At 30.9% G+C, this 13,898-nt stretch overlaps 1 protein-coding gene across 14 annotated transcripts in view; it reads left to right on the top strand.

The window, feature by feature from the left end:
* Positions 1-13,898, top strand: part of LOC139524508 (uncharacterized) — an 83,210-nt gene that overhangs the window by 2,378 nt on the left and 66,934 nt on the right. For all 14 annotated transcript variants that reach the window (XM_071319324.1, XM_071319319.1, XM_071319327.1 and 11 more), the window contains exons 2-4: positions 5,632-5,665; positions 9,648-9,729; positions 13,420-13,520. In XM_071319324.1, coding sequence (XP_071175425.1) covers positions 5,632-5,665; positions 9,648-9,729; positions 13,420-13,520 — 217 coding nt within the window. The remainder of the gene's footprint in view (positions 1-5,631; positions 5,666-9,647; positions 9,730-13,419; positions 13,521-13,898) is intronic.

Here is a 13,898-nt window from a genome sequence, read left to right as displayed (position 1 = left end):
TTTTGAACCACCAACTTTCTTTTAGAGGGGAAACATGACCCTACTCCGCTTTTGCTTTCCGCGCGAAAACATATATATTTTACCCCTTACGACCTTCCCTGCTGGAATGCCTTTTAAATTTTGTAATTAAAATTTTAACTGTAACAACGATGAATAATAAACAATAGGTAGAAATGGCGTATATTGTTTGTTTGTGACATATATCTTCATTGTGTTATACCCTGGAATGTTTACTTTATATAGAAAGACAATACATATATAGTTATTGTTTGTGATTAAGATTATCGTAATACCCATACCGTTATTCCAATGGCAGATTAGTCTTTTAAACACAGTATGAACTCGTAAGGTTATTTAAATAAGGCAACATAAAAAGCTAAACTAACAATTTTAACAGATTATAAGAGTTTAGAATTATATCCATAGAAAATATCCATACTCTTTGATGTGCTCTTTGTACTATTTTCTATCAGTGTTTGGAAGGTCAAATGGGGTTCTGGGTCTTGAGTCTAAAACTGAAATCCAAATATTTTTTTATTTTTTGTAAAGTCCTTTTGGAACAATGAGTTTTTAGAATTCTAAAGTAATACTTACCGTTGGTAAGCTTTAATGTCTCTCATAAATGAGCCAGCATGATAGGAACCCGTCATTTGTTCCAAAAAGCGCCGGGTCAGATATAAATCTTCAAAGTTTTACAAGAAATTCTAAATGGGGTCCTTTTTTAATGAAATAAATTTTTATGAATTTGTGCAGCAGCTCCACTTGACGAATTTTCATGATTTTATAAGGCAAATACAATTTACTTTATTTCACTATTTGTCTGAAAAGTGGGTGGGAATAAAATTCCCTTTTTCCTATTCCAGTACGGTACCTATGTATTTTATGAGCATATATGTTCATTGCATTAGAGCTTTTTGCCTTCTGATGTTAAACACAGTAGTGCACATAAACTACAAAATACGTCAGTTATTCTAACTCAAGTTCAAACATAACTAAAGAAAAAAGCATTTAACATTTATAAAAGAAAATATCTATCTTTTGACACCATGACCATTCCTGTTATTTAATTTACCATATAATCAGTAAATTTTATATTTATCGTCTGCTCAAACATCTGTGAAATGATAAATTGTCACATTTTGTTATGAATGTCATTTAACATTTTGTTTTCGTCTTCAACTCGTAACGCTTGGACAAGTTTTTTTCAAACAAAATCCTCCTTTATTAACGGAAATACATTTAACAATAACTCTTTTTTAACTGGCGATATATTTTTGTATTCGAAGACACTGTACAGTAGAAATAATGAAATTTCTAAAAGACGTTAGGTTGATTTATCGTTGTTTGATTAACGTCCAGTGGCAAATATTTCATGCATGTTTAAGGACAAAAGTTTTTTTCTAGGGCAGAAATCTATGTCTAACTGTAGAAATAAGTTCATGTATTAGGTGATATCTGGTTATTGAAATTTCAAATCATTTTAACAGACAATTTCGAAGTGAATACATTTTGTTTGTATAAAACATGATAAGAAGGTGTGGTATTATTGCCGATGAGATATAACTCTCCACCAGAGACCAAAATGACGAAGTCATTGATACCTTTAACATATTAAACGATGTTAGTCATAATAAGTACTTTTTATTTATATAAAATAAATTTCACTTAGTCCACACTTTCATCGAAACAAATATGTATACTCACCATAGATAAACACAACGTACTAAAGTGTCAGAGCAGTTCTGTCAAATTGACTCGGCTTTATTCTGAACATATGGATCTTAAATGTAAAGTCAAAATCAAAATGCCAGTCTTATATACATGTTTGAGGGTGCACAATCTACCCTAACATGAGACGGTGGTGTAACAACACAACAGAAGAACAAACAATAGTATTAACTGACAGTTGAAAAAGGCTCGACTAGAGAAAAGGAACACACAAAACAAACAAAAAAAGGACAGATCTGAGAGTACTCGTATAGTTACGGAAAGCTAGCTAATTCAAAGCCATTTACAACTAGTATATCAATCAATACACATCCAATGTGAATTTAGTAACTAACTGTCAGAGAAAATCATGACAATTGCAATCCTAAAATATAGTATTGACAGAATGTAGGACAGCGAATGTTGATAAATGTATATAAATAATATTGAATCATTACCCTCGTTATAAATTAGTGGGGTTCTTGTTTTCAGTTTGTGTGTGTGTGGCTGTTTTTTTTTAGTTTATTGATAGGATTTTTGTCCTAGAGTATCTTCTTGTATTATTTCTAACCTCGATTCAATGGTGTACACTGTTCTACGTATGTCACAGTGCCAAATTAGAGTGATATATTTTAATGTATGCTTTATTAAATGGTAACCTAAGACAACCAGTCATCCGAACATAATTTGCATTTAACTCAACAAAACAAATGCAAATACGTTACTTTTTACTATTGAAGTTTTTCGATAATGGGTTCCCCTAAGAGAGTAATGAATTTATTGAAGGAGATACACTTATATTAAAAAATCGGTAAAACACGAAATAGGGAAACTCATCAGCACTTTTTGTCGCCCCATTGAACGATTGAAAATCACAGGCCATTATAAGTAAAGATTTAAAACTAGAGAAAAATCACACTAGCTAGATATTGCATGAAGGGCATCTAAAATAATCAAATCTTTTGTATTCATATGATCATAAAGAAGATGTGGTATGATATCTAATGAGACAACTCTCCACACAAGACCAAATGACACAAAAATTAACAACTATATATGTAAAACATATTTAACATGTTGTTTGTTCTTCTTTTTTTTTGTCTTTTGCGGTTTTTGTTTAGTATTACATTGTTATTATTTTCTGAATTTCGATTGTTGATTTCATAAAAAAAAATACTGCTTTGGCATCTTCCTTGTGTTTGACAACATTTTTCAGTACGATCAAACAAACAAGCCATGAGTCTATTTAAAATGAAATCAACTGTGTTAAAACGAATTAAAAATTAATTCCGTTGTCATAAAATCGATGTAAAACTATACAATAAAGTTGTCGTTTTCTGCATCCTACAAGTTTTGATCGTGCGAATCAATGGACACTGATCATATCATAATTGTTATAATTCAATGATTAAGAAATCGCCGTTGAAACTAATTGTTAGTACTGATACAAAGATAACTTTATTCGAATTTAATTAAATAATAAGTCTGTAGAATCGTCAAATCGAAGAATGACTCGTTTGTATAGACCCATGTACAACTGTTGTCAGCTGACATTTTTTTTCAATCCTTACAATATGATTGCAAAACAAAAGTGTAAACGAAAATGTCCCAAAAGATTCCCCCATTTCCACAATAGATGGATAATATTCCATAATTGTCTTTTTTTGATATGAGGCTTTGTACAGAAAATGCACGAAATATGTGTCACTGGACGTCAAGCAATCAACAATCAATCGTATATAATGCAGCTATTTGATATATCGACTGTCGGAATTCATGGAAAAGTACTTCGATACGTTTTATACAAATTCCTTTATAGATGTGCATCTAAGAGACAACAACAAAACGGTACATATAATCAAAGACATATATGATAACATACATTGAATTTATTATATACCTAGCTCTTAACTGATGAAACAATAAAAAGATCCGAGTGGCGGATCCAGGGGGGGGGGGGGTGTCCGGGGGTTGGAACCCCCCTTTTTTTTGGATGATAAATGCATTAGAATGGGAGCATATAGTTGGAACCCCCCCTTTTACTCTTGGTTGGGACCCCCCTTTTTAAAATGGCTGGATCCGCCCCTGGATCATCCCTAGGATTCAGAAAGTCTTGATTAACGTGGAACAGGATCTGCCTACCATTTCGGAACACTTGAGATCACACCCAATTTTTGGTAGGGTTTTGTGTTGCTCAGTCTTAAGGTTTTTTATGTTGTGTTTTTTGTTCTATTGTTTGCCTTTTGGTCTATTTCCATTTTAGCCATGCATGGCGTTGTCAGTTTATTTCAGTCGACGTATGAGTTTGAATGACCAACTGGTATCTTTCGCTTCTCTTTTTTGGCTTATTAATCAAAATTCGGAAGAAAGGCTATGTATCTTATATATGTTTTAAGTCCTAGTATAGATAGCCATCTCAATAATTAAACTTCAATTTAGAACTTGAGAAATCATGGTCAAGTTCTAAATCGCAGATCATCTTAAATGAGGGACGTTACACTATACGTTGATCCAACATTTCTGTTTATTTACACAAAAGACTGGCTCGTGCTGTAATAAAGGAACACGAAAAATATTATTTTTTCGGCAAGAAGTTTCATTCCACGATGGAGACAAACCTTTATCAAATAAGTTTGTATAGCGTGCATGAGAAATATATGTCAGAAACAAAAACACAAATGTGGTATTGACAGTTCAACCTTGATTATGATCGTATGAAACACTGATAGACAAATATTGCCTGCCAGCAACTGCAGTTAGTTTATTTAAAAAAAAGTACTGTGTAGAAACGTGTTTCGTCATGGTCAGAAATTTAAATGATATGCCTTTAAATAAAATAAAATAAAATTCGTAGAACACTAAAACCTACTATCAAAGCAAATGTGAGTCAAATGTCAACTTGACAAACATTGTTTTGTTTCCTTTATTATACCACATTTTATATGTATTTTACAAAAACAGATGTACTGACTGATATATGTATACAAAAATCAATAAACATTGGTTACACACGTAAATACCTATTTTCTGCAATGTAACTATTCTCTATTGTTGTTTAGAACGTTAAGCTTCGACAATCATGTAAAGTAGGGTACAGAAATTAAAGCTAATGAGCCGTTTTACCTATAAATATATGAATATATGATCGCATCTACATGGGTCAATGAAGGAGATGAAATTTGATTTACGTTCATAAATGGAACTAATACACAGTTGAATGTTGACCGATTAACAACACAGATATTTTAAAACGTCATTCAAAAGGATTAATCTTTAAACTTTAAGATTTGCATAATCAATGATTTGTAAAAACGCCATCTTCAAACCTTTTATTAAACTTAGAAAATGTGAGACTTTTCTTGATTTTGTATTTTATGAGATAGTAACTCATTGGATAACCCTGGAAATAGGCTTGTGTTCATTTTTTTCTTTCATTCACCCAAGGCCATGATTTGTGGATTTTCTATACAAATCCTTGATTCACCATCTCTTACTTTTACTGCTGCTATTTTGTTGTGAAAAGTTGAAGATGAATTCTAATTTAAAGACAAAGCTGACCAACCAGTCAAACAGACAAATTTAAACTCTAAGGGCCCAATTTGAGTATGCTTATTTTAATGAGTTAAAGTTGAAACCTTCCTCCTCTGAAAAACAGCATTACTATCCGGCGATCTGAAAACGGAACCATGAACATGACCATCTTGGTGTCACATAAAATAGTATTGCAGTACAGTAATGACAGTACAAACTTAATAATACAAGTTAGATGGAGGTATATCGTTAGGTATAACAGGGTAATTACTATATCATCTATTTAAAGCTGATTCAAGGTACCATTTAGCCTTTTAAGTGTTCTAGAATGATACGTATACAGATGGCTTAACTTTATGGTTTTTTTCAAAGCTTAAATTTGTTCTTTTACAGATAGCACAAGATTTTAATTTAGTTTGTCCATCAGGTAAGTTGCTTACAAATACGGAAACTGTTCACCGACAACCGATTTAACCATTAGAAAATAGACTTCCGGTTAGAAAAATAGCAGGCAGAGCCAAGAAAACAATAATAATTGTTGGTTTACTTCTATGTTTTTAGATAACCTATAATAACAACCTATATTTTCAAGGTCCCCTTCATTTCAATCATTTGTTTAGCTGAACTTAGCAAAAACATTTTCGAAAAACAATTGAAATTGTAAAAATTATGAAATTAAGTTAGTGTAGAAAGTCCCTTGATATCCTGGATGGCTGTATTTATATAGTAACCAATGTCTACGTAATATACCATCAAATATGCTTCCATCTTCTGATTTTATGGACAGATGCCTATTCCTCTCATTTTCCAGGCAATGTAGAAATTTGGAACCAGCTTCTACAACTTCTTGTTACTATTGTTATATATCATGTAGTCTTATGTTGTCATAACAAAATGAAAGTACAACCTATGAATCTTTCAGAACACGTGTGAAAGAGATCAACTTGGTGTCTTCAAAAGATATTTTAATCTGATTTTGATTTTAGTTCATCATGTTCATCTACGCTAGATAACTTAAGTTCAGTGCTCATGTATTATACTTTCAAAGAGCTAGTTCTTCTGGATTTACTTTCATCTTAAATGCTAAAAGCCAAACATTTGAAGCCAAAGGCTATCTATGATATAAAGTACAAATTAAAATCTTGTTCAGGAACCACATTTATTAAACTCACAAAATCTTCAGCTATTGAAGATTCACAAAAATGACTGCAAAAGTAAATTGTAAAAAAGTAAAATGGCCAGCTACAGAGGTTATTCCAATTATTGGAGCTTTGGGTTATAATTTGTATGAAAATATAAGAGAGAATATGGACCATAATTTGGTATTCGGCCTTTGGTTTCTTTTTGTATCAGGGCTCGACATTAACGTTTGTCAGATTGTCCGGGACAAGTAGACACAGGTGTCGGGCAAGTAGATTCACCATACTACTTGTCCGATGGGACAAGTGAAAAATCAAGGTCAGATAAAAATAGATCAAATTCAAGACTTATACATTCCCAAAAATATGAATGATTGTTTTATTGATCATACTAAATGAAATAATTATTCATTGATTGAACCAGAGACATATAAAACTTGTATAATATGTCTCTGATTTGGAGTATTTGAACATGCTGGCAGCCATTGGCCAGGGGGATATAAGTAAGGGGAAAAAAACCAATGTTAATGTATCTTCTTAGTATAAGCTTCCTTGAATTAGGAGCACCTCCATATGGAGTTTTACCTAAACTTTAAAATATTAAATTAAAGTATGTTTCATTTGATTTTCCTTTTATGCATAACAATACATTAAAAGAGGTTTTATTTGATAAGATCTATGATATAAAAATTTAAGATAAAAAAAAATTAATAAAATCTAAAAAGTCAGATTTTTTAGTGAAATGTGTATGTACTTTATGATCATATATCAATGTATATACAAATCAAAATAAATTGTAAAAGCTTGTTTTGACATCATCAATAAATTAAAAAGGTTTACTCATAATTATACATGTTCAAGGTACCCAGGTGTATTTACATCCTTGGTTTAACCCATACCACTACTAAAGAATGAATAGGTCCATAGGGGAACGTAGTGGTTTGGGAAGAAATGATGATTTAATGATTGACAAATGATAGTGACATTGTGTCAGAGAACACAGTCTTGCAAAAAAACTTTCATTCTGAAATAATGAAATGTATTTTGATGTGGTATTCATATAACATTACAAAATGCTCCTTTTATTAGGTACAATCAAAGCCCAAGTGTTATTATTGCATAAATCATCAATATGTTAGATTTTCAATTATGAATTCGGGCAAGTGAGTTAAGAGTTCGGACAAGCTGATTTTCTTGCCACTTGTCCGAAGGGACAAGTTAGAAAAAATGTTAATGTAGAGGCCTGTGTATCCTTTTTTATACGTTCTAAAACTTTAACTTTTATTCTGTGGGTTGTGTTGGTGTTAGAATAGTATTAATGGAACAATTGAGTTTTTCAAGAAAAAATTAATACATTTTGATTCACCGTTTACGTGACAGGAAACCAAACGGGAAACCAATCTTTATTTTCTTTATTTTGCACAATATATTTCAAAAGACATAAATGAACACCATTACTAGTGTTACTTGCTTCATGTTAATATTTAAAATCTATTTTCAATGTTAAATTAAAGATTTTTTTAAACGCGACAGGAAACCATAAGAAACCGAAAGCATTTTTTTAGTTTTATTTTATTGCAAAATCTGCTTAAAATAATCTGAACAGTATACTTTTTCTTAAAATCCATCTTAAATGTAACAGTATTATAAAACTCCTAAATATGTGCTTGTTTTGAAAACAATTAGTTCAATTTATTCAGAAATTTCCATATTTTCTTCATTGATACAGGATACCATAATCGTTGTATCTTGATGTTTTAGCCAAAACAATGTATTTATATTTGGTTTTGAAATTCCAGTTATATACAATTTATTCCAAATCATTGGCAATGTAAAATTCTTTAAATCCAGTAAAGAAAAAAACTTTTAACTTGTAATTAAAATCTTTAAAATAGGCACCATGTGATATTTGTGACCTGTACACAATCTACATGGTTTCCACATTTTAACCTACTTTAGTGGGTTAAATCAATAAAGTACTTCCTTTCAAGTCATGCATGGTAAAAGTTTACTTCTCCTTTGACAAGTTTATTGCGTTTCTGAAAAGCGTTTGCAGAACATGAATAAAAAAAATAATTAAAAATTGTGACAAAGATACCAACTTTGTACATTCCAAGTGTAACGGTATATTAACATGTATTTTTTATTAAATTATCTTTAATCACCTAAAATATCCAGTAATATTTACTGCTGAAGCAAAATCAATCCAACAAGCATTGGCACAATGATAAGAGACGTAATGTCGATTGAATTTTCCAAGGACCCTTTACATCGTTATACGGAAACGAAGTGTGTTATAACGTCTGTCAAATCTGAAATTGATTTTGTCAAGTCATTGGGCATTTATTTTCACACGAGATCGTATGTAACATTATGCACATAGGAAAATAATAGACCCCCCGGGCCCCGGCGCAATCTCTTTGAAAATTGTATTTTCCTTTTTTAAACAAGACGAAACAAGTCTACAGATTATGTTTGCTAACATCCCGTTGGAAACAAAAACAATGTTTAGACCTAGTATTTAATATATCCGGCCGTAAGAGCGTGATCACATGTTAGTCACATGTTTCACATATGACCGGAAATGATTAGAACTTAACAACAAAAACAATTTTAATAAAAAAAAGGAAATAACTGGACTTCTGTTTCGTGTGAAATGTAACGCATAACGATAACGTCATTTTCTAACTTAATTATTACGAAGAACAAAACTAGAATGTAAATCATCTCTGATTTACCTGTTTGAACATATCGCGAGAGTTCATATTTGCATATTGTTATAAAGAATTCTATTACAACAAAGCAGATTACATCATCTAAAATTTGCTTACGAAATAGGAAACCAAAGTAACGCTAGTGTTCTTACACCTGTTACAGAAATACTTATAGTTCTCAGCATTTTCTTCTATTCTTATTGGTCGATGTTCTTTATTATTTGAAAGCAAAAGTTATGAATTTGCCGGTGACGATTAACTATAAATCAGTCAGCGTTATGCACTTCAGAAGCGAAAAGTAACACGAGAAACGACACAAAAATACAGTCGTATAATCTTTGAAATTTGTTAATTTCAATTTTTTTTCTAGGAAAGAGTAGCATACACTTGTATGTTGATAAAAATAAAGGCATCTTTAGATGTAGTTACAACTTTTCTTACAGTAAAACACATTTTTATCACTTTTCTATCGTTACAGGAAATGAGCCCAATAGCAAATTATGGTCCATATCTTAATTGATTTGACTGTTTTAATTTGTTTGTTTCTTTTTGAAAGGTTGGACTAAAAGTTATGAAAAATGTTATATCATCGTGCCAACCTTAAGATCATGGTTAGAAGCTGACAACTACTGCCAAAAGTAAGTATTGTAGATATATTACAGGTACAAAAATGTAAATGTCATGCTTTTTTTCAAGTTGTAGGGGCCTCAGTGACCTACATGTAGTGGTCCAAGTTGTTCATCTACTGTAATAAATCTTTAAATAAAGTCATTACTTACTTATTTACTTGCTTACTAGCCTGTCAATATTTACTAAATGTAGGTTGTGAGTTCCAAACATGCATATGGTAAGTCATTTGACTCCATTGAAACCAATCTTTCATATAATTGACAGTCTGCCACCCTCCACCAATAAAAACTGACATGCACGATATAGCCATTAATACTGAATGTGGTGTTCAATACCAGAAATAAATCAATCAGTCAATAGGCTTTATTTCATTATATTCCTGGACATTGTGTCACAAAAGCTTTGTATAATGTACTTCATGTTCATATAACCAACATTTCAGACCTTCAAACTAAGAAGAAATTTTTCGAGTGGTAAATTTGACTTTTTAACATATTTTACATTATTTTCTAGATTAACTTTTTTTATTGAATACATTTGTATCAACAAAACTCCTAAAATCAGAATTTAAATCAATCCAATGAAGGTAGTTGGTTCTCTTTTGGGACTCCAGGTTCCTTCAGAAATAAAAACTAGTGGCTGCTACTGATAGTGGTCAACAAACAAATCAATCCTTTTGATGTCTTGATTGTTATTTACATTTATCATTTAGCTAAACCAATATGTCAAGTTGCTTGTCTTTCCTATAACATGTAAACAAACGGTGTTTAACAATAACTTGTTCATTTTCACATGATACAGAAACAACACCATGTGAAGTCAAATAATGTTTAAATGGTGAGAAGATGTTCTCCAAAGTTGTAGACTCTTACTGAACACTTTTTGCCAAATATAAAAAAGAAGATGTGGTATGATTGCCAATGAGACAACTATCCACAAAAGACCAAAATGACACAGACATTAACAACTATAGGTCACCATACGGCCTTCAACAATGAACAAAGCCCATACCTCAAAGTCAGCTATAAAAGGCCCCGATAAGACAATGTAAAACAATTCAAACGAGAAAACTAATGGCCATATTTATGTTAAAAAAAAATGAATGAAAAAACGAATATATGTAACACATAAACAAACAACAACCACTGAATTACAGGCTCCTGACTTGGGACAGGCTCATACTTAAATAATGTGGCGGGGTTAACATGTTAGTGGGATCCCAACCCTCACCCTAACCTGGGACAGGTTGAAGTTTGCATAACAATAAATCCACAGTACACCATATTTGTAGACTAGGTTGACAAGACTTAGAGATTGTGTCAAGTACATGTTCATAAACAAAAATTCACCACCATGCATGGGTATAAAAGCCATTTTTCAAACAATTGAACATGTTTTTTTAAATCAAAGAATAATTTTTGATTAAAAATGTAAGTCTTTCTTGTCTTTTTATCAGTTTGTTAAAATGTGTTACTTTATAGGATGAAAACGAACATGGTCAATAATTAAATTTAATGAGATTAAACAAAATTACAACATGTTTCGCACAGTATAAGTTTAATATTTGTTTGAAAGCTTACGTATTAAAGAAATGAACAGATTAATTTAATGTATACATATTTTATTCTAGGTAGGAAGTATTCATAGAAAAAAATGACAAAACCCTAAATTTCTTAGTATTTGATGTCCTTGCTATTTAAAGGAATCTTATATATAAAACGTATTAACATTTCAAACGGCAATACATACTATGTCATTGATCATATCATTGGCAGTCATACAAATAAAATTGTGTTTTAATTCAAGCGCATTTGACATGTTATAAAAAAGACGTAAAGAACCTTTAAATTGTCCTGAAATCTGCATTTTATTGTACATACACTTGTTGAAATTACTGCATTTAACTTGTTGTTATGAAATGATCCTGTTCAAAAATTTCTTCAAAGGACGAATTCTATAAGGACATTATCATTTTAACTGTTCCCACTACAATTATATATTATATAACAGTGTTGCATTGATCGAATAAACATATACTTCCAGTTCAATACCTGCATTGAGTGGGAAATTTTCTACCTTTTGTATCGAAATTAAATGAAACTTATTTTGATAGATTTTACCATTTTGACTTTCTTCTTTAAAGAGATATTAAAGAGACAAATATCAATAAACAAAACAAAACAAAGGCAGACATGGAATTAAAAAATAACCCAGAAACATCAAGCTTTTTTAAACATGTTTAATAACAAGAAACTTCCTTTTAATCTGAGACATTTAAATTAAAATGGGAAATATTCTTCTTAAAATAGTTTTATTCTCAAAATAAGAATGAGATGCGGTATGATTGTAAATGAGACAACTATCGACAATAGTTCAAATGACTTGGATATAAGCGATTATCGGTTTAGGTCACCATACATGTACATTCCTAATTGACAATGAGAAAACCCCATACTGTTCAGCTATAAAAGGCCCCACCATATTGTTTTGTTGTAAAGGCCCCGTATTAAAAAATATGAAACAATTCAAAGAAGAAAATTAAGTTCACAAGGCTGATTCAGAAATTTTCTACAGAGCATTTACAGAAGTTTCAAATACACTTTAATGGTAGGGTTGATCAGGTTTAGATATTGAACAATGTGACTCTTTCATTTTGATTTAAAGTTTAACATTAATCAATAGGGAATTAATCTTTTACCCAATTTAATGAAACATGGATTGAATTAAATATTATTATTTCACCAGCTTTATGTTTGACCTATACTCTACTTGAGCTTAAAAGTTAAGAATTTAAAGTACATTTCTCAAAGCCAACCATTGTTATGGTTGATCAAGTACTATTTGATTTGTTTAGAAAAATGTTATTTGTATACACTTTAATAATCATGTGTAAACAAAATATATAACCATTAGGCACTAGGTCGTTGTTGACTTTTTCAGAATAATGACAAAAAGAATATTTAGATATAAATATTGTTTTATGATTTAAAATTGGTTAAAGCACCTGGCATTTAGGAGTAAGACCAAAGATTTGTCAGCTTTGAGTAAAAATAATAAGTCCAGGGTAGGGTTACACTCTTTCAGCCAACTTTTACCATCTGAACTAGCCTGGTAGAAATTCCAGTTTACTGTATCAATCTTGTACAATACAGGGTCCATATTCGTATCAGATTGACAAGTTTTTCTTCTGGAAGATATGTAATTTTTGTCACTGGACATAAAATTTAAATTCATCATCATTTGATATCGAGATCTACTTTTTCAATGTTTTTTGTTTCTTAGGCTTGCATATATTTGAAATTATTGAATGTATTGATCATAAAAGAAACATATCAGAGTTCGCTTCAAAATCTCTGCAAGTATTTAGCACAAAATGCCATAGAAATTAACAACATTACTATAGGTCACTGTAGTGAACAAAACCCATACCACATGGCCAGCTATAAAAGCTATGATATATTATCATTATAACTCATGAGATGTAATTTTCAATATTATCTTGAAGGATAAACAATATTTATAGTTGAGTCAAATAGATTATTATCTTTGGGATTAAGGGTCTTTTGTAAAATGCATTATTAATTTAAGATGGCCTTGTATTTGTTTTAGTTAAAATTGCTTTTCAGAACTGGAATGAAAATTCTTATTAACATCTTTCTCTAGCAAATTTAGCATCTTTTTAATTTTTTAATTATCAGATATGGAGCGAGATTAGCCAAGCCATCAGGATATACCATAAACAACATCGTGTCAAATCTGTTTACCACTGCCAATAATCCAAGCACAGATTACTGGATAGGTAAGTCAGAAATGAATTTAAACACAGAAATATGGCCATAGTGCTTCAAGCCATACATTATAATTAATGGTCATAATTACAAAACTCTGAAGGAGCTTACAGTTATCCAAGAAGTCAGCTGAGTAATAAAGTTCTAATGTGTAACTGTTCTGTTTGTATCATTTGAAAGAATGAAAAGGATGTATTTCATGTTTTTGAGGAAACCATTAAAAAGATGTTTAAAATTACACTCACCAATGAAAATATGTATTTTAACACATGATTGGAAGTTGTCTCATTGGCACTCACACTACATCTTCCTATATCTATAGAATACAAATTTTGGCATGATCTTTTATTTTGTATTTGTTACTTGTAAGAACAGTTTCTGTAATATAC

The sequence above is a fragment of the Mytilus edulis genome, chromosome 5 (assembly GCF_963676685.1).
Source record: "Mytilus edulis chromosome 5, xbMytEdul2.2, whole genome shotgun sequence".
Lineage (NCBI taxonomy): Eukaryota > Metazoa > Mollusca > Bivalvia > Mytilida > Mytilidae > Mytilus > Mytilus edulis.
This window is presented reverse-complemented; position numbering and strand designations above follow the sequence as displayed.